General features: G+C 46.1%; 2 protein-coding genes across 10 annotated transcripts in view; one reads left to right on the top strand and one right to left on the bottom strand.

The window, feature by feature from the left end:
- The window catches only part of LOC144475172 (uncharacterized), a 91,763-nt gene that overhangs the window by 24,507 nt on the left and 49,009 nt on the right, over positions 1-18,247 (top strand). The window contains exon 1 of one of the 9 annotated variants that reach the window (XM_078190775.1): positions 10,929-11,352. The exons of the other annotated variants lie outside the window; for them this stretch is intronic. Within the exon in view, the coding sequence (XP_078046901.1) occupies positions 10,944-11,352 (409 nt within the window). The 5' untranslated portion in view covers positions 10,929-10,943. Of the gene's footprint in view, positions 1-10,928; positions 11,353-18,247 lie in introns of those variants that run through there. 9 annotated transcript variants of the gene reach the window in all.
- LOC144475174 (uncharacterized) lies at positions 6-9,934 on the bottom strand. Its single transcript, XM_078190789.1, has 6 exons — positions 9,732-9,934; positions 6,126-6,418; positions 3,632-5,027; positions 3,299-3,476; positions 1,085-1,402; positions 6-486 (listed from the first exon to the last, which is right to left on the bottom strand). The coding sequence occupies exons 3-5, from the start codon at positions 3,747-3,749 to the stop codon at positions 1,309-1,311; spliced, it is 390 nt and encodes a 129-aa protein (XP_078046915.1). The 5' UTR covers positions 3,750-5,027; positions 6,126-6,418; positions 9,732-9,934; the 3' UTR covers positions 6-486; positions 1,085-1,308.

Here is an 18,247-nt window from a genome sequence, read left to right as displayed (position 1 = left end):
AGCAAAGTATAGCAGTCCAAAATAATTAGCGGACCGCGCCTAAACGGGATGGCTGGTCCTTAGACAACAGTATCGGCGCATCGGTTATCGGCCGAGAAGCTGTTAGAAAGATCCACTCGCTATTACACGCTGGATGGTTGTATACTAGCGCCGCCAGTGCAAAGAGGATTTCCCGGGGCGAGGATTATTCAAATCCGGCTTGAAAGCCGTTTTCAATGGAGACACGCCGATACGCCGCGCCGCTCCGTGTCACCGCTACCCTCGTTCCACGTGTCTTCTGCACCCCCTCGGCGCCGCTCGCGAACCTCCTAACGTAAGAACAACAGTCGAAAGGAGTCAAGGTCGCCGTCGTCGACCCGCCATTTCGCCTTCCCCTTTATATCCGCTGTCTTCTTATCGTCGTAGTTATCAATCCGCAAATTTCTTCCACGAATGGTGGAACTCGTCATCGCATCCTTTGGTCGAACTTTTCCGTGATTCAAGAATCTGTAGAAGATACAAACGTTGTTAGAAATACTTGAAAAAGCAATTATTAAAAAAGCTACGAGAAATTTATGTTAAATCGAGTTATTGTTCTTCGGTCTATGCTTTGGTAATAAGAAATAAGTACCTTTGTGAAAACTAGTGTAACAAAAATTACAGACAATACAGAGAAAGAAGAAAAGAACAATAATTGATAATAATAATATAAATGTATAATAAGATATTTAATAAAGAATATGAAAGTGTATGTACTTCTTAATTTTCTGTTACGACGAGTATATCTGTGCTGTGCAGCTAATTGGTCAAGACCCAACAGATTCTAAGCAGAGGGCTGAGAATACCGGCGCGAAGGCCAGTATCAGGTACGCAGAAAAGTGTTCGTTGTGGGAAAGGTAGTAATTACGAGGCGACACGGATCGAACGGAGGATCGGACCGACGAAAGATCGTTGTGAAAGCGACGCGAGCGCGTCGTTCGCCGATAGAAAAATAGCAGGGTTCGTTTGCGGACGGGCCGAGCCCGCGCACGCATAACCAGCCTCGGAAATCATCGAGTTTAGTAGATCGGGGACGCGTATTTCCGCTCCTCTTGCGCGCGCCTACCATTTAACCTCGTTTCTTCCATATCTTCTGCCGCTCGCGTTCCCGCGCCGCGCCACGCTCTCTGCCATTGTTCGATCTTCTCCGGGGCGGCAACGGGCTGGTGACCATGAATATGCAAAGTCGAAACTCTCGATCTTCTTCGCTCGAACTTCGCCGCGGTAACCGTGAACGAGACCGGCCGACCTGCTACCGTTTCGAATCGACACGCTTCCCTCCATCTCCGACTACGACTCGTCGAACACCTCGCGGCCGGTTCGATGGGTTTTGTCTTCGAATTTTCGTGGAAATAGCTCGGGATGTCCTCGGGCGATGGCTCGGCTGTAGCAGGTAAAAGAAGAATTACGTAATGGAAATCAGTGTTGCCTCGCTGCATCGGAAAGATGCTATCGACGTTAATTTGAATAGGGCTGCGGACCGCCCCAATAGGCCACTTAAGGGTTGAACAAATTCATGGGGCGCCAGATATTAATGAGACGAGGGTAGATCGCTCTATGGCGATACCACGGTTCGTCCATGAATTTCTTTAAACGTTTGAAAAGCCATTTGGAAATGTCCAGAGGAGGCGTTACTCGATAAAAGTCATCCGACATGACGAAAACTAGGAACGGAAGGGGTGTATAGATGTTTATACTGTTTCTTAATTATTTCACTAAATGTCATGTTCGCTGACTATTTTAGTCTTATGTAAACTAAGTTTCGGAATCTAAAATTATTCTAACATTATACTAAAGTTATTCTAAAATTATACTAAAATTATACTACGTCTTATTAAATCGAACACGTTGAAATTGATAACTAGAACAATGCTTATCGTTACCATAGATTTTTTTAGCGTTCCGAACAGTTTCGTCGTCTTTTCGATTCGAACAGTGGCGATACGGATTCGATCGACGATAGGGAGTTCGATTTTCTAGCTGGTCGGGATCGATGGAACGATCTCCGATCGCGGCGATCTATTTGGCCGGGCGTATCTATCCGTGAGCCGCGGTGCGCTCGGCGATGTCGCTTTTAATTCGGTAAGAAAGTGGGTTTCTAGGTCAGAGCGCGCGCGGCGATACGCGCAACACACAGGCGAGAACGGCTTCACACGGCTCTCGGGGAAACGACTTTCTTCGGAGCAATGCCGTATCTCTTGGCGACGACACATATCGGAGCCTGTAGTCTGATCTAAACCATTTTGCTCTTGGACGCCACCCCATTTTTCGGTCGCTGTTATTCGCGCGAAAACACGCCGATCGTATTTGTTTCCTCGCGAAGATTACGGAATCTCCGGCTCGTTTGCCTCGGCGCGCAAAGCATTAAGAATGAGACCAAAGTTTAAAAGAACAACGTCTTTGTAAATTGAAACTAATCGTGTAACTATTCGAAATTTGAAAGTAATTCTACTCTTCGACGAAAGAGCGTTCATAAAGAACATTCAGGAAATCGTGAATATGACTTTCTTGTATACAACAGTCAATGAATTATTTGGGTAACAGGTTCCGTTTCTCGTATAGCCCCGTAACTCGAGTGTTGCTACGTAACCTCTATGGATTATGTTGCAATGAGTCGGTTCCTGTTACACACGATTCAATATTTCTTCCTACAGCTAGAGAATCCGACAGTCGCCGCGGCTTGTCGTGGTTACGATTCGTTCGTCGATTAGAAAATCTCCCACCGTGAGTTCTTAAAAAATACGAACGTTCGAACGCTCTCCTTTGGAAAACACAATTACGCTCGGCGATAATGCGAGTAAAGTAGAATTTGCTGCATCGCCGACTATTTCGCCACTTTTTAGGTGAATCGAGCACACTGCGGCAACGTCCGAAGTTCCATAAAATGCGAGGCTAATTTATTCGGCGAAACAGAAATTGAAATGTCGACGGCCGAGAAATTCATTCCGAAATGAAACACCGGCGCGCGGTGATAAAGCGAAATAATGGTAACGATAATGATCGGTTTATCAGGGGCGCAGTTCGGTGACCCAGATACGGCCGCATAGGCGTCGCTCGAAGACAGTTTTCCCACGGGGGGAGAGGGCCGCGGCGTCGCGACGCAACGGAACGAATTCGTAGGATGGCCACAGAGCGCCGCGTGTTCTCGCCGGGGACATTTTTGCCGAGAGTGAAAGTGGTGGGTTTCGACGGGCAACGGGAACTTTTACGTTCCTCCGGCGTGGAATGCGCGGCTCGATCGGAGTAGGAGGCGGGCCGAGCGTCACGCGTTTAGCCTTACGTAAATTCCTCGACGCGTTTATTACACGAGATTTCTGGACCGCTCTGATTGCCCACGCAACGATTACGACGATCTTCCTTTCCCAAATGTTGTGTTGGGTGCCGGCTGAAACTCGTCCAGTCGCAACTCGTTCCATCAGACGGGTGCACTATCACTTGCCGTGCCTCTTGGTAATAACCTGTTCGTTATAAATGTAATTTCGTTAAGTCTGAATAAAATTTTGTTCATCTGTTATCAACGTATAATTTTTGTTCAACGTGTAATTAAATAATTACTAAAGCATCTAAAATATTTGACCGCCGCTATTCGACGTACTACATCAATCTTACTTACTTTCTCGCCAGTTGGAAGCAAAACGTGTCCCGAAGCGATGCAAATTAAACGATTCGTATTCCAAAAACCCCTGGAATCGAAAGACACAGGCGTCTGTCGAAATTGTGTCTTCGTTCATGTGGCAGGAAGGTAGCGGGGAAGGGATCTCGATCGATTTTTGATTTTCAGCGTCAGCGTCCTTCGAAATCAGGCCGCGCGACGAATTAGACGCCGCTGGTTAGGCTCGTTTCTCCGTTTTACCGTGCTCGTGGATGCGCCGGTTTCATCGTGTCCATGCACGCGCGTGCCTCTCTCTGTCTCTCTCTCCACCTCAATGCCAGACCACGTCACAATTCATTTCCCAACCGGTGTGCTGCCCGACATTCTTATCCTACTAGTCTATCCCCGTTCGGAGCGTTCGCGACCGGGTACAGTTAGAGCTCGGTTCTCCACGCTGGTTTCTGACTGCGTACGTCGTCGATTTTTCCGCAGCCAAGATAGAAAGTAGTCCTCCACGGACTCTTCTTCGTCGCCGCGTCCACGAGTCTTCTGCAATTCTCGCGTTACTCAGGATAGAAATCGATGACGACGAAGCTTACAACCTTGTCTTTCGATTGAGCAGCGACCAGAACCGGGAAAGGGCTAAGGGGCGCGGTAATTTTCTCGTGGAAAGGAATTTCGCGACGGGAGCGCGTAGGGACGCCGAAACGAGGGGCGACAAAGGGCGACGGAGGACGACGAGGGGCAGTGAAGGGCGACGAGGCTTCCCGGTCCGACGAAAATTTCCTCCGAGTGATTTACGAGCTGGGACAGGACTAGTTAGCAGAGGGGACTATCGTTGTCCCGTTTAATCGCGCCCTCTTCGACGAAGGAGTCGAACGTGATTCCCAGGCCGGGGGACACGATGCTGCGAGACGCTGTAAATCGCCAGGTAGCCAGGTAGTTTGTCAACTGCAGGATTATCCTGCGGTGACACTGTTGTGATCCGCGATTACCGGCTACTTCTAGGTCACCGGGAGGCGTCCGTGGTAGCGTCGGCGTCGGCGTTAATCGTTTCGCGTCCGTAGAAAACGAAGCCACCGCGCGAACTTTCACATTCCCGGTTCGTTTTCGCGAAACCTTTCGACGAAAAGTTCAACCTTTTCTTGGAACAGGTTGCCCACTCGTTTCTATCGGACATCCGCGAACTGCAGACTCGTTTCCTCCGTATTATGCCATTTTACGGAGCTTTTCGTCGTTCCTTGGGTCCGAGGGCCATTAAACCACGCCCACTTGTTCACGCTGCCCTGTGGGGCATCTTATTGGCTGCGTTGAATCGAGAACGAGGAAATCACCATTGCTGTCCAATGTTTTCAGGATTTTCTTTACGTCACACACTTCCTCCTTCGCGATCTCGAAATTTGTTGGTCTTGACACCCTAAATGTGCATATTTAATTAGTACATATTATATGCATATGTTGAATATCGAGTTAAAAAATAACTCCGACAGCAAACGGTCAAGACACGAGGAAGAATGCAAACTGTGGAAGCGTCGATGTTTAAAAATGTTAATGATTCAATTTGACTTTCAAATATGATCGTATTTCATTAGTTTATGAATATTGCTACATATTTTTTACTAGAATAGAATATCTTGTATGAACAGCAATGAGTTGACCACGGATTTTATGCACTTCTAACATACTAGCGAAGATATTACAAAATGAACATTATGTACAGCTAAGATCGTGAAATTAATTAGACATATAATTGACTTATTGTCAAATGCAGTATACGACGCAGAATCTGACAATAATCAGGAGTAATAATCATGTGTAGACACGATTATTATTGAACTTCCTGTCAGAGATAGTTTTCGGAAAAACATTTCACACGTCTTTCTTTTATCGTCCATCATCAACATAGTAAAGACAAAAACAGTGTTTACCGTTGCAAATAAAAAGTACATTTAACTGAAAAACGTTTATCGTTTCTTCTGAAATAAGGAAATAGAATCATATTCGCCGTTCTTGTCGCTTCTAATCGCTTCCACATTTTGCACACATCATTTTCTCGTCAACTATCATAATTAAAGGGGATCGGGCCTAAAAAAAGTCTTGAAAGAAATTGTTGGTCGCTATAGCTAATGACCACTCTAGCCTGCGTGCAATCTAGGACGCTACCTGCGCAAAAAGCGGCGCACTTTTCGGTTTTAACGGCGAACGCGTAATAAAGACGAATTATTATCGCGATCGAACGATCGTGTCGGCCGGGGGAACGGGTTCCGTCGGGTTAATCGAGAAGCCTCGGCATAACGTTCGCGGGAAACTGGCCGTCTCGTTACGTAACGCGACCGATAAAGAGTTTTTTAGCAAACGACAGGCCGTTGGCGAGGTCGTTGCACCGAATGCGGCCGAAAACTTATAGGCGAACCGACCCCCGTACAGCCGAATACGAGAAACGGCTCCCGCGTTTCGAAGGGAGCCTGGTCGATATCCCGCGGAAACGCGGCGACGGTAATCGAGTTTTAATTACCGATTAACCTTTCGGAGAGAGAGCCGCTCTCGGCAGTGGGGCCGAGTTTCATTGTCTATCAACGGGAACGGACGGCCAAGTGGGTCGCGGCTCCCTCGGGCATTTTCCTGGCCCTTCGGCCGCTTCTTTGCCCTTTTCCCGGTGACCAACCACCGACTACGGCAGTTTATGCAAGACTCGCATACCAATTCGACGAAATTCGACCTGGTCGAAGATACTGTTGAACCGCTTGTCCTACCATTGTCCTCGCAGTGACCGTGGTCAGACCTTTTCCGATCCTGACCATTTCTTACCTGTAAAAGAAACATATTTATAGTGGGCCTATATATCAGTGGATTAGTGGCATAATTGACATTTTCGAAACGTAATCAAATCTTGCACAATAAATATTTATCAGTGTAAATGATCAAATAAATTTCTTATTTCAAATCAAAATTATAATAAAAGTACCAAGATGTCTAAATAAATTTAGTTTGTAATTCTCATAAAGGTTACAAAGACCATCCATATTTTGATAGGTCTGGCGCAAGGGGTTGCTCCCATTTTAGTTAAGAGAAACTCGAGGGTGCGTCCACGACGTCGCTTGTATCAATCGCGCTGCTTCTTGGATTTTGCTGACCAGGTTCGTGCTTTTGTGCGGGTGTACGTAACAAAATTTTCGCCGGACCCTCAGAGTCCAATGAATCGATAAAAGCGACGAGCGGGAGCGCGCGCGACGTGTATTACCAACCGATAAACGTAATTGAAATTGAAAGGCGGATGAATATTTGTTTGTCGAGAGTTTGGCCAGTCGGTGATTCGAAATGGCTGCGTACAAAGCCCTCGGGCCCGGCCCCCTTTTTGATCTTACGCAGTCGAGGCACAAAGACGACCCCTTTTCAACCCGGAGAGGACCGGGATTTCTCTCGCTCGCTCACTCTCGCCCTCTCTCCTTCTCTCTCACTTGGCGGGGTGTGCCGATCTGAATGCCCGGCCATAATAGAAGGGTGCAGAATTACTTAGGTTCGATAATGCTTTTTTTCTTTCCTCTTTCTTTGCTCGGCAGCGTGGACCATCCGATCGATATTGTTTTATTTCGCCAGACCTTTTTCTTCTCTCAGCGGTGTCCGCTGTGTGCGCTGTCGATTACTTCTGGAAACTATTCCAGACACAGGAGCGCCTTCTCCTTGGAGGAGAAACTTTGTAACCAGGTCCGAATTATTCGCGATGGTATTGGTTTTTTCGTGGTACGAAACCAATTCGACTAGCTATTAGAATAGCGAAGACACTCTGTATGTCATTTATCCCGTCGTTTCTTTCATCTCTCGTTCTTTCTCTTCCTATCTCTCTGTCTCTCTTCGTCTCTTTACGAGTCCATTTACTCGTGCGCTCGAAACGCGTTCAGACCCTCGATTACGAAGATTATTCTGTTGCTAGTAAATTGCTTATATAATCAGAGAGTTTCGTAATACGCTCTTCGAAGGTCGATATCGAGCGCTCAAATAGTAGCAATAATTTATTCCACGCTGGCCCTTTGATAGGAATGATACGGGAGATCTTTGCGCGAATGCAAATTTCAGCCGGATTAATATGGCCGAGCTTCATCGCGCAGAATTTCAGCGAAATAAATAAACACGACGGAAGATAACGAATCCGACCGCAGATAAGAACGCGAACGGTAGAAGCTGCCGGCGAAGTTATCGATCATCAAAGAAAATTGAGATTGAAACAATCGCGAGCAATTATAAACATTCGTTACAATATGACGCAAAAAGACATGCAAATGGAAATTCAAACGAAACCGGCCGCGCGTGTGAGCATACAAATTAGCGGTAATAATAATAACCGGCGACCATTAGTAAAAGGTTTCCTTTCTATGGATGATCGTAGCAGAATCTGATTCTCCGTGATTTACAATTCCGATCGAATTTTACCGACCTCGGCGGGTCCGTCACGGACTTGCATAAGTGTATGACGCACAAAGTTGCCCGAGTGCGACTCTTCCGGCGTGATTTACAAGGGCGGCACTTGCAAATTTCGCTGGATTTATCGCGCTGCTTTCTGGTCCGTTGCTAGCCATCGAGTTCCTTGTAAAAATTGCCGAACGTTTCTGTGGAAGTCCTCCAGAAGCTCGCTGAGCTCCGAAAAGATCGGAACGTTGTACAGCAGCCGAACTTCCCTCGTTAGATAAAACAGATAGCGCGGAATTGAAGAGATTGCGATTGCTGGGCCGGCCTTAAAATGGAATTCGTACGAATACAGATGCGAATCTACGGTCTTCGGGATCCGTTCCGCGAACAGAACAATAATTCCGTCGTCCCGTTCAGCCGCTCGGTACGAAGTACGTGCCGCTTATCGCGATCAGGCCGTGTGTTGCAATGTAAACTCGCACTTAAAGCGAATTGTTTAACTATTTCCCGACGATTGTTTAGCAAACGTTGCTCGCCACGCGATCGCGCCGACAATTAAACGGATTCGAGGCGACGTCCGACTGCATGTACGAACGTACTTACACATGCATCGGCCATGCTAATCCGTTCGCTTTTCAAGTTTATTTATCTCGAACCGTGTTTATGTTCGCTCGAAAACACTTCTTATCGGGCGCCGATAGCTCGGACGCGGACGTTTGCGCCAATTTACGATGCTTAAACGATAATTTATGAACAAGAGAATTCGGCGGTACGTCTTATTTTGGAAGCGGAAATACCAGATTTCTCAAAAATCTGAAACGTAGACATTGCAGATATCAGAAACAGTTTCTTTTTTCTCGGCTTGTAATGAAATGATAAATATACAAAACATTACCGTATTGTTATAATAAAAACGTTTCATTGCATCGTATACCGAACAAGATTGTTTGGATTAGTCCTAGAAACCGTGACTTGCTGCAGGTTATCTACCCATTATATCTATCCATTTTCCAGTACGGAAGATTGAAGAGTCGATATTTTTTTACCTTTTCCTCTTGACGCTATAATTTGTTTTCTGTTGAATTCGATTTACCTGAAACCTGCTTTGATAGATATTGGCAACTGAAAAAAGAAGGAGCTGGCAAATCATGAAGGTCACGAGAACTTTTGTATACGTACATACATATGGTGATCAGAGACGGTAAAAAAATAACAGCTATAGCGACGGAGAAGGCTCCGGTATCATGTTATTCTTGAACGATTTGTAACCGCGGTCCGATTCGCTGACCGTGACATACCCGCGGGCTCTCGTTAGCTTGGGAGATCGCTTTGAGAGTCACTGTGTCGCCATGCATTGAAAATCACTTAGAAAACGACGCTGTTATCGAAGAAGAATCGTCACGTATGGTCGCGTTTACGTGCACACGCGGTTCAGCAGCGCCACGCGTTCGTCGGGGGAATTAACTGTAGTTTGAAGGTGGCTCGAGGAACGAGCCTCGCAACTGTGTACGTATACGCTACCGATACCCGTGTAAACACAAGCGTGAACGTGGACGCGCGGGCGCGCGCTCGCGTCCGCTCCGTATAACCTTCTACTCGGATGCACAACAGGCGTCCGAAAAGTAGGGAGCCCGCCAAGACGGCAATCGCTTTCGAACCCTTTACGAACGACTCGCCCTTTCCTCGTTTATTTCTGTCCGCGGCAATTCGTTCTTACCTTGATGACGTCGGAACTGGGTTAACCCGCCGCGTGTCCTTTTCGTCTCATCGCTTCCGGTAGTTCTCGGCTCTTGGCTCGAAACGGTACGTTGCTTTCGATTTTCGAAAACCTTCCTGGAAAGCGCGTGCAACTTGTTAGCAATGTTTATTTGTCCTAGTTCCAAGATCCGTTGACAAAAAACGTTTTAGAATGGAACAAGCTGAAATGATCCGCAAACCGGAACTAATCGAAAGTGTCGCTGGGACGGTTCGATTAGGTAGAGGGAGCCGATGAGCGGTGCGATATTTCGGTAACCTAGGACTTCGTTCCGACATCGAGCTTCTTTAGAAAATGAATAAGTTACCTCAATTCGATAACAATATCTCAGTGACTCAGCGTAACTATTATTTTTAATATTATATTGCATCCGGATAAGATAAATACGTTTAAAGCGAACTCTCTGAAGTCGATCGATTGACTGACTCTTTTGTAACGAGAATACTCGCATTCGAACTTTGATTGTTACATTTATTTCGGTGATCATTCCAATCTTTAAAGTCCGTTTTCAATGCAATTATTCTGTCCTGTTAATAATAATTGCAAATCAACTCTCGAAGTAATTATAATCAAAAACATAATGAACAGAGTCAAAAGAATAATTGGGAATGAAGTTCTTCCAGATCGTCGGAATACCGCATTGTGCGGTGGCGGTAAAGAGCCTGTACAAAAGTGTCTAGCAACAGTGTGGCTCTGTTTGCGCATATCGTATTCCGTGGCTGTCAGTGGGATTTCGGAACGCGCGGAAAAGAAACGTCACCAGCTATTCCCGCTGTTGCGGAGTCCATCGAGAGCTGTCGTTCGAGGCTCGACGGTATAGGCCGGCCTGTGTAGAGGGTGTTCCCGCAAGCATATCATCCAGAAAGTATCGTACACTTACGTCAACGCCGATCGATTAGCTCCCCGAGTCGCAGGCAACCTAGATGCTGAAATCTTTTCCAACGTAAACCAGGAATAGTTCGGAATCGCTGCTGGAAACGTCCGACAGTCGGGAGCAATTTTCGGGACACCCTGTCTGCGTGTGTGGATACCTGTGTATTCCTGTACGTGTCTCGCTCTCTCTCTCTCTCTCTGTGTGTCTGTCTGTGTGTGTGCAGTCGCACTATTCCGACGAGGGGAGAAACCTCGGGCTCGGGCTCGGCTCGGCCGAGCGACGGAGACAGAATCGGGCGAATGGAAAAGGAGGTGTTGCGGGTCGAAAGGTACGGGAAGGAGGAACGAGTTCCGCACGAGCGGAACGGAGATACGAACCGTCCACCCCACCAACTCGGAACGCGTTCCTCTGTTTCGCTTCATCCAGCGCGGGAACCCCGTGGAACGAGAGGAACATCGACCAGCGACGGTGACACGAACGTCGGACAAAGACGGACGACGCCGGCGAATAACGTGTGCCACATTTTCGAGATAAGCACTGCTGCCCCGCGCGGTTTTTACTCTCGCGAATCTACTTCTCCTGGACCCCCTCTCCCCTGCGCCTCTTCTTCGCTTGCAAACCGCGCCAGTCGAAAATGCGGTTCTAGGCGGTCGGAGATTAAGACGAGGTATTCCTCCCAGACGTGTCTACTTTTCCAGCTTAATCGAGGTGAGTCACTTCGAAATTATTTGCGATAACCGGCGAGTTCTTTATCGCCTTTATACTTCGCCGAAACGACGATTCGAATACGCTCGAAATCCCGCAGAACTTAACCTCTAGCGCTGGAAGTTGTTGTTTTCGATATTCATTCGTTTCGTAATTGGATAATTAAATTTACCACGTACTCTACTAAAACAATTATTGAATATTAAATTGTTACTAGTCTTGTTCGGCACAATGAACTCCGGACGTAACGATTCCAGCTAGTTTTATTGTTTATTTATCTTCTTCTTCTTCTTCTTCTTCCTGACAAGATACCAGCGCGAAGTACGTCATTTCAGCGCCAGAGGTTAGAGTCTGGAATCTTCTTGGCGGCTTTGAGGATAGCATAGAAAGGAGAAAGATCGAAAATATGTTTGACAAGCTTGTGAGGAAGTATTAGTAACGCTGATCCTGAGATAATGCTTACGACGCATAACCTATAAATTTATAAATATAATATGACGAGCGATGGCGGGACAGTTCGCGCGAACGGGGGACGTTTAATGTCGGTCCAGGGGCGAGAACAATTTTGAATACACGCTTTCGGAAGGTTTTATTCTTTTTTTGGGTCGCGCAGTCGGATTCTTGGTGGGCTGAAAATTTCTGCTTTTCGAACCGAGTCGAACGACGCGGATTTACGAGCTCCTTCCGTCGGAGTCTATCGATTGGTTTTTTGGTGGTCCCAAGGCCAGCGAGGAGATACGGGGTTTTAAAGGGTCTCGTAGAAGCCTTCAAAGGCGAGGGTGTCTAATAAGTTTTCGACGAAGAATGCTCGGCAGAGAGCTGTAACAAATTACCTCGCCATGGTCGCAATGGTAGCGACGCCCGCAAATCGCGGCGCTTACTATTGTACGGCCATCGAGTATTCGTAACGTCGTCGTACAATAAGTCATAAATAATCTGCTTATGCGTTTTCGAAAGAAAATTATTACACATTATTCATGTCTATTTATGAATAGGTAATACAATGAGTATTTAACACTTAACAACGCTTAAAAGATGCTAAAGTATTCGACGTTTTACTTCTACTGAATTACAGCTATCGATTCTTCAACAGAGGACATTTTTAAACCTATTCTATTGAAATCCAAATTAATTCTTTTAATGAAGAGAATATTAATCGGTAATAATTAAAAACCAGTGCCACAACCGTCATCCATAGATCAAAGGACAAATGAAATATTTTCTCGACTGCTTGCAATTAATGAAAGAAATCTTTACTTCGCGTAAAGATTCTTGTAAGTCGATTAATTGAGATTATTGAGAGAAGAACAAGTTTCGAAAGAACTGAATAAATCCAGTGAAGCAGCGAGAGACTAAAAGAGAGTTAGATATTTATATTCGTTAACCGGTCGAACGTTCTTCGCCTGAATCTTGTAAAATATGTGTCTCGCTCTAACTGTACGTGTAGCCGAAATGAAGCTCACCGGAGGTTCCAGATGCTTGATAAAAAGAGAATAAGTCGAGACAAAGACGGACCGACTGGAAAGCCGAAGGAGTAGAGAGAGAAAAGGAGAAGGCAAGAGAGATAGAGGGAGAGACGAGGTCGGACAACGAATGGAAACGAGACGCGGCTCGCGCGCGTTCGGGTAAAGAACAGAGCAGAAACGATCCGACGTGGTATCGAGGAGACAGAGAAGGGAAAAGTAAACAAGGCACGAGCGAGAAGCGATTAAAAGCAACGAGGATCGAGCTCTCGGGAGGAGTGGAGGCAGAGAACGAGAAAGGTAGACGGGGAAAGGTTGCAGAGCAGCGGACACCGAGACTCGCTGGTAAGAAAGGAGCGACCAGCTGTTTCCTCGTGTGACGTCACGCAGGTGCCTCGCGGCCGGCTGGGGGAACGAAGGTGGACAGGTGGACAATGCTCCTAACCCTCCGCTCATATCTGGATCCTGTTTTCCGCTCCGCTGTCTCGTGGCCGCTCGGCTTCTTTTATTTTTCGACACTCGGTGCCCGGCTACTTTTCGCGAGAAACACAGTTTTTAACCCGCCCCTACCTTCCGCCGATAGTTCACCAAATGCTCTCGATCGATCGATGGGATCACTAGGCTATTTATTAAAAATTTAATAGTAGACTTATTGCTATAATTACTGCGTATAAAATAATGGACCAACACTCTTCAATATTTTACATCGCTGAATATTTTACTTTTCACTGCTTTGTAGTCTATCTATTAATTTTATTTATTATTACAAAGTACAGCAAGTCATGTCAGAGTAGAATAAATAAACAGCTAAATCTACTTACTAAAAATTGTTGTAATAATTTTATACAAGTACAATTAATTGTATCGTCAGTCGCATCGAATTACAAATCCATTTCGGTTCTCGTTATTAACGAACGTGAAATACTATTTGAGGGTTTGTCCTGTAGGAAACGATGTTCTCGGTGAAATGAGTAGCAGAGCCCGGTGGTCGGTTTTTCCCAGAAAAGATCGTGCCCTTGAAAAGATCTGTAGGCAACTGTAGTAGAAGGCAGAAGTCGTCTCGTCGTCGAAAGACGTCCGAGGGATTTCCATGGTCGATATTTTCGGTGGACAACGTGCCTAACTAGGATTGTCCTTTTCATAACGTTACGGTCCCGAGGGCGACCCGCTTCCCGCTATCCGGACCGTTCGCATAAACACCGGTCCCACGAGTCGGACGCGTGGAAAACATTTCGAGATGCGCGCTGGAACGTGGAAACGCGGGGAAACGTTTCAAACGCGGAACGTAAACGTTGATAAACGAATTTTCAAGTGTCCGCCGACGATACACGGAATTGTTAATTACACGCGGAAACGTGTAAACGGATAATCCGGGGCTCTGGTTACCAGTCGGGCGCTCGAGTATGTCGCGACCAGTCCTCTCGCAATGACGAAATCCTGCAACCTCGTGCAGCCTGGTGCAACCTCGCGCGGTATCGTGCTGGAACGCGCTGCGGGCTCGTCCTTTTCCAAAGCGAAAGACCCGTGTAATTGTGCGTTTCGTCAACAATATTCCTGGCGCGCGAAGTATTCGAATTTTAGAACATAATTGAGAACTCTTAAACTAATTCATTTTCGTCGTTCAACATCTTATACTTTTTTAAAGAGCATACAAAAATTTATTAATTAATGGCTAAAGCATATGTATAATTCTATAGGAGGAGGATTAAATAATTTTTTCAACTATTACAAAACAGATAAAATTTTTGTATAATGATAATATTTTTATATTATCATGAAAGTTATATAAAATAAGATAAGAAAGTCTCTACTATATTAAAATAATTATCAAAAGAGGAAAAACATTTTCATTTAATTTACGGTCCACGATGCTATCTTACACAATTTTGATTTCGCATATCCTAAGCTCTACGAAACACGCACAAAATTAATGGCACTTATGGCAGTGCGTACAAGCCATTGCTGCTCCTTCGAGGCTCGCCGAAGCTTGAAACGTCGGATACCTCGCGGCCTTCGATTTTATAACGGGACACCGAAAAAGTTCGCGGCGAACATGCCGAATGTCGATAAAGTTAATTAACGTGTAAGTTACGTAGTTGTAAATAATATTTGCAAATGGCATTACTTGCCGGGTGTATCCCCACTAGCGAAACATGCGATCCCGGCGAAACCGCGACGAAGGAGAAATACGTTCGTAATCTATAATGACATCGCCCTTCGAGGATATTTTTCGAGAAAGTCTGTGGATTGCATAAAAATCCGCTAGTGGCCGGTCACGTGGCCGATGACGTGGTCTCTTCGAGACACCGAGGCCGGAAGAAAGCCACGAAACGAGGCAATCGTTGCGGGTACGAAGAATTCTTGCGCGCTAAACAAATACGTATTTTTTTAAACGGCTGCCAGTAATGCTGCGGGGTGTGAGTTATTGGTCAGGACCGATCAAAACACCGCAACGGTGTACCCGGAATATTATCGGTCGGGATAACACAAGGTCTTGCCATACTTGGCTCTTGAATTCCCTAAGTAGGCAGGTATGCGTATGACTAACAGCGTCTCCATCGAACAACGGGCCAGGTCGCCTCTCTGTCCTTTTCTCGTCGCCTGTCCCCCCCCCCCCCCCCCCTCTCTCTTTCTCTCGCTCTCGCTCTCTCTTGCTCACAATTAACCGTCCAAGAGTATCCGAAGGAGGAGGATTACTCAGCCCAGCACATTGTTTTCATTGTCCGGCGAGTTATGATGCCGGAGTCGATAGGGCCGAAGGCAGAAACCACTGAAGGACATTGTCTTCAGGTACTCAGAGGCATTATGGTTACCTCGAATTTCGTGGACGAGTCCATACGAGCGTCGGCCCGGGTTACGGTTTTCGTCCGGGTAAATCGGTTTCCGTCATTGTTTCATTGTATTTCTTGTTGATTTTGCCATATAATCCACTTTCCACTCGTAAATCATCTACTTGAGAGACGACTGAATTACGCCTATTCGGTACTATTTCCATCAATCATTTGTACATATATATATATATATATATATATATATATATATGTAATAAATTATTAAAGGCCTGTGCAGTGTAATAGATTTTCTTGGAACAGAAATCTGTGGGAGGGGGTAAATTCTTCTGATAGTTCCACTCCTTAGCGTTTCATCCGTTTCTTATTACAGTCTAAATGTAGAAAATATAGTATAAAGTGTTAATTAAATTAAAATTAAAATTAGAATTGACATTAGAATTAAAATTAAAATTGACATTAGAATTAAAATTAAATTTAAAATTTAAATTAAAATGCATCGTTCGACCAGTTCGGCGAAAACAGTATTAAACTCCTTCATGTTCACTGAAGAATGAATACGCAGTCAGATTCTTTCTATCTCACAAATACAGGAGAAATCGATGTTCGGACAAGCGTCTCGGTGAAACGATTGCGATTAGAAGCCTAGGCTCGGCGAGAGTATCGTCTTCGGGACGAGCGAGAGCGGATCGCTATTTAAACAGCTGCTCCGCGGAATCTCGCGTTTGACCTATAATTAAATGCGCTATTTTTCGCCACGCGGGTCGATCTTAGTCCCGATACCGTTCCCGGTGGCTCGCGTTTCTTCGCGAACGGCCGGCCACGCTAGAAGGTCGCCAAAACAGCCGGGAGTCATTACCTTTTTAAGAAAATATCACGGGACCGGGGAAAACGCGTTCCGAGACGAACTTCTGCGTCTACTACATAGCTTGGTAAAACCTTAATTATCCAAGCCTCTGATCGCTGAATTCATAAGCGAAAATCAAACCAAAGGAGAATACAAAAATTTCATTCATCTTACTCGCTAGATATAAATTTAATTATCCCGGAAAATACATCAAAAGCACAGTAATTCGTCAGCCCGCAAGCTCCATTACCCTAACACGATGGAAACCAAAAACGCCCCGGCGAATCGAAACAATCGGAAGAGTCTATCTCGGCGCGTGTATCCCCGGAACAGTTCTATCGTTACAAGCTTGGCACATTTGTCGGCACGATCGGTCAAAAACGTCCCGAAGAATTAATACTAGCTAGTGGTTAATCACGTTATGACAGCCACTGCCAAGCCGGACGAAAATAAATCGTCGAGCGTATCCGAGCCACGTGAAATAGTTGATTAGTTGCTTCATCGGTGCACTCTATCCATTCGCCTGCGTCTGCACCCCCTCTGCACGGGGGTGTGCCTACTAACGGGCCGGGTTACGGAGCACCCGAATGTTCATGAAATCATCGGATCCTCAACGGTGAAGTCGAACTATGTTTCCGTGATTGAAAGAGTAGTTTTGCCACAACAGTATTGGCTATTTTTATCATTTTATTCTAGTCGATTATATTTTATTTTACAGTATCTATTTTGAATTATATTTCTTATTGTATACGATTATATATTATTATATATAGTATATTATTTTATTTAACGTCGATCAAAATGAACGGCAATGTCTCACCCTGGGAAGCTACCATGGTCCGAGGAGCACGGTTCGAAAAATAAATATTAAAATAAATATTACAGTACTTCTACGATAACCGTCACTCGTCGGATCCGTAGTCGGGACGGTTATCGATGGAACAGTTGCATCGGCGGTGGCCGTCGCGATCGATGGCCAGCCGAAGAGAGTCGTTGCAGTAGTGCCCCCATGTCAACGTACGTTTTAACCGGAGGGGGATGGTTAACAAATTTCTGGCGGTATTGCAAAAGAGGCACGGACGTTGCGGAAGCTGGCGAAGATAACGCCGGGTCCGGGTCTCCCGGTAAACACTGTTATCCGGTACGGCGATCGTGCGTCGCCGCGGATCGTAATCACGGGAAAGGATGCAAGAAGTAGCTGGTCTACAGCTTATGGTTACGCTCGGTACGTCGACTCGTTGCTAATGAAAGACCCAGTTCTCGCTGAGAAAGTTTTATTTCGCGTCTATTCGACTGGAAATCCATCGTTCTGCATTCTTGCCGGTATGTCCCCGGCGGTAGCTCGCTAAACTCGCCGGTCCCGGTTGTCTAACCGTGTCCCCCGCTTGTCTAACCGCGTGCCCCGCTTGTCTAAGCTTGTCCCCCGCTTGTCGGCCGGGCGTGCTGTAATTTCCGCGTGCATCGATCGGAGTAATTCGGCCGGGGGTGTAATCGGGGGAGGGGGAGGGAAATTGTGATTTTCTTCGAAGGAACCCGTTGTTGCCTCGTTAAACGGCCCCGAGGTACGCTTGTCGATACACGTCGAACACAGTGTTCGACGAGAGAGGAGGCACTTTCGAAGGTGACTAAAGCAGTCTAAATATAGCCAGGCCCGCCACTGAAAATAAAGACCGGGAGTAGTACCGCCTCGCTCGACAAACGATTGCGCTCTGCTTTGATGGGTTCGACCGTCTCGACCGCTCGCCGTCGTCGTGAGAACGGGACCTACGTTTCCGTCGAAAAAAACCGCAACGATCACT

Source organism: Augochlora pura, chromosome 9 (genome assembly GCF_028453695.1).
Source record: "Augochlora pura isolate Apur16 chromosome 9, APUR_v2.2.1, whole genome shotgun sequence".
NCBI classification, from domain to species: Eukaryota; Metazoa; Arthropoda; class Insecta; order Hymenoptera; family Halictidae; genus Augochlora; species Augochlora pura.
The sequence above is the reverse complement of the archived record's forward strand: the minus strand, read 5'-3'. Positions and strand labels throughout refer to the sequence as shown.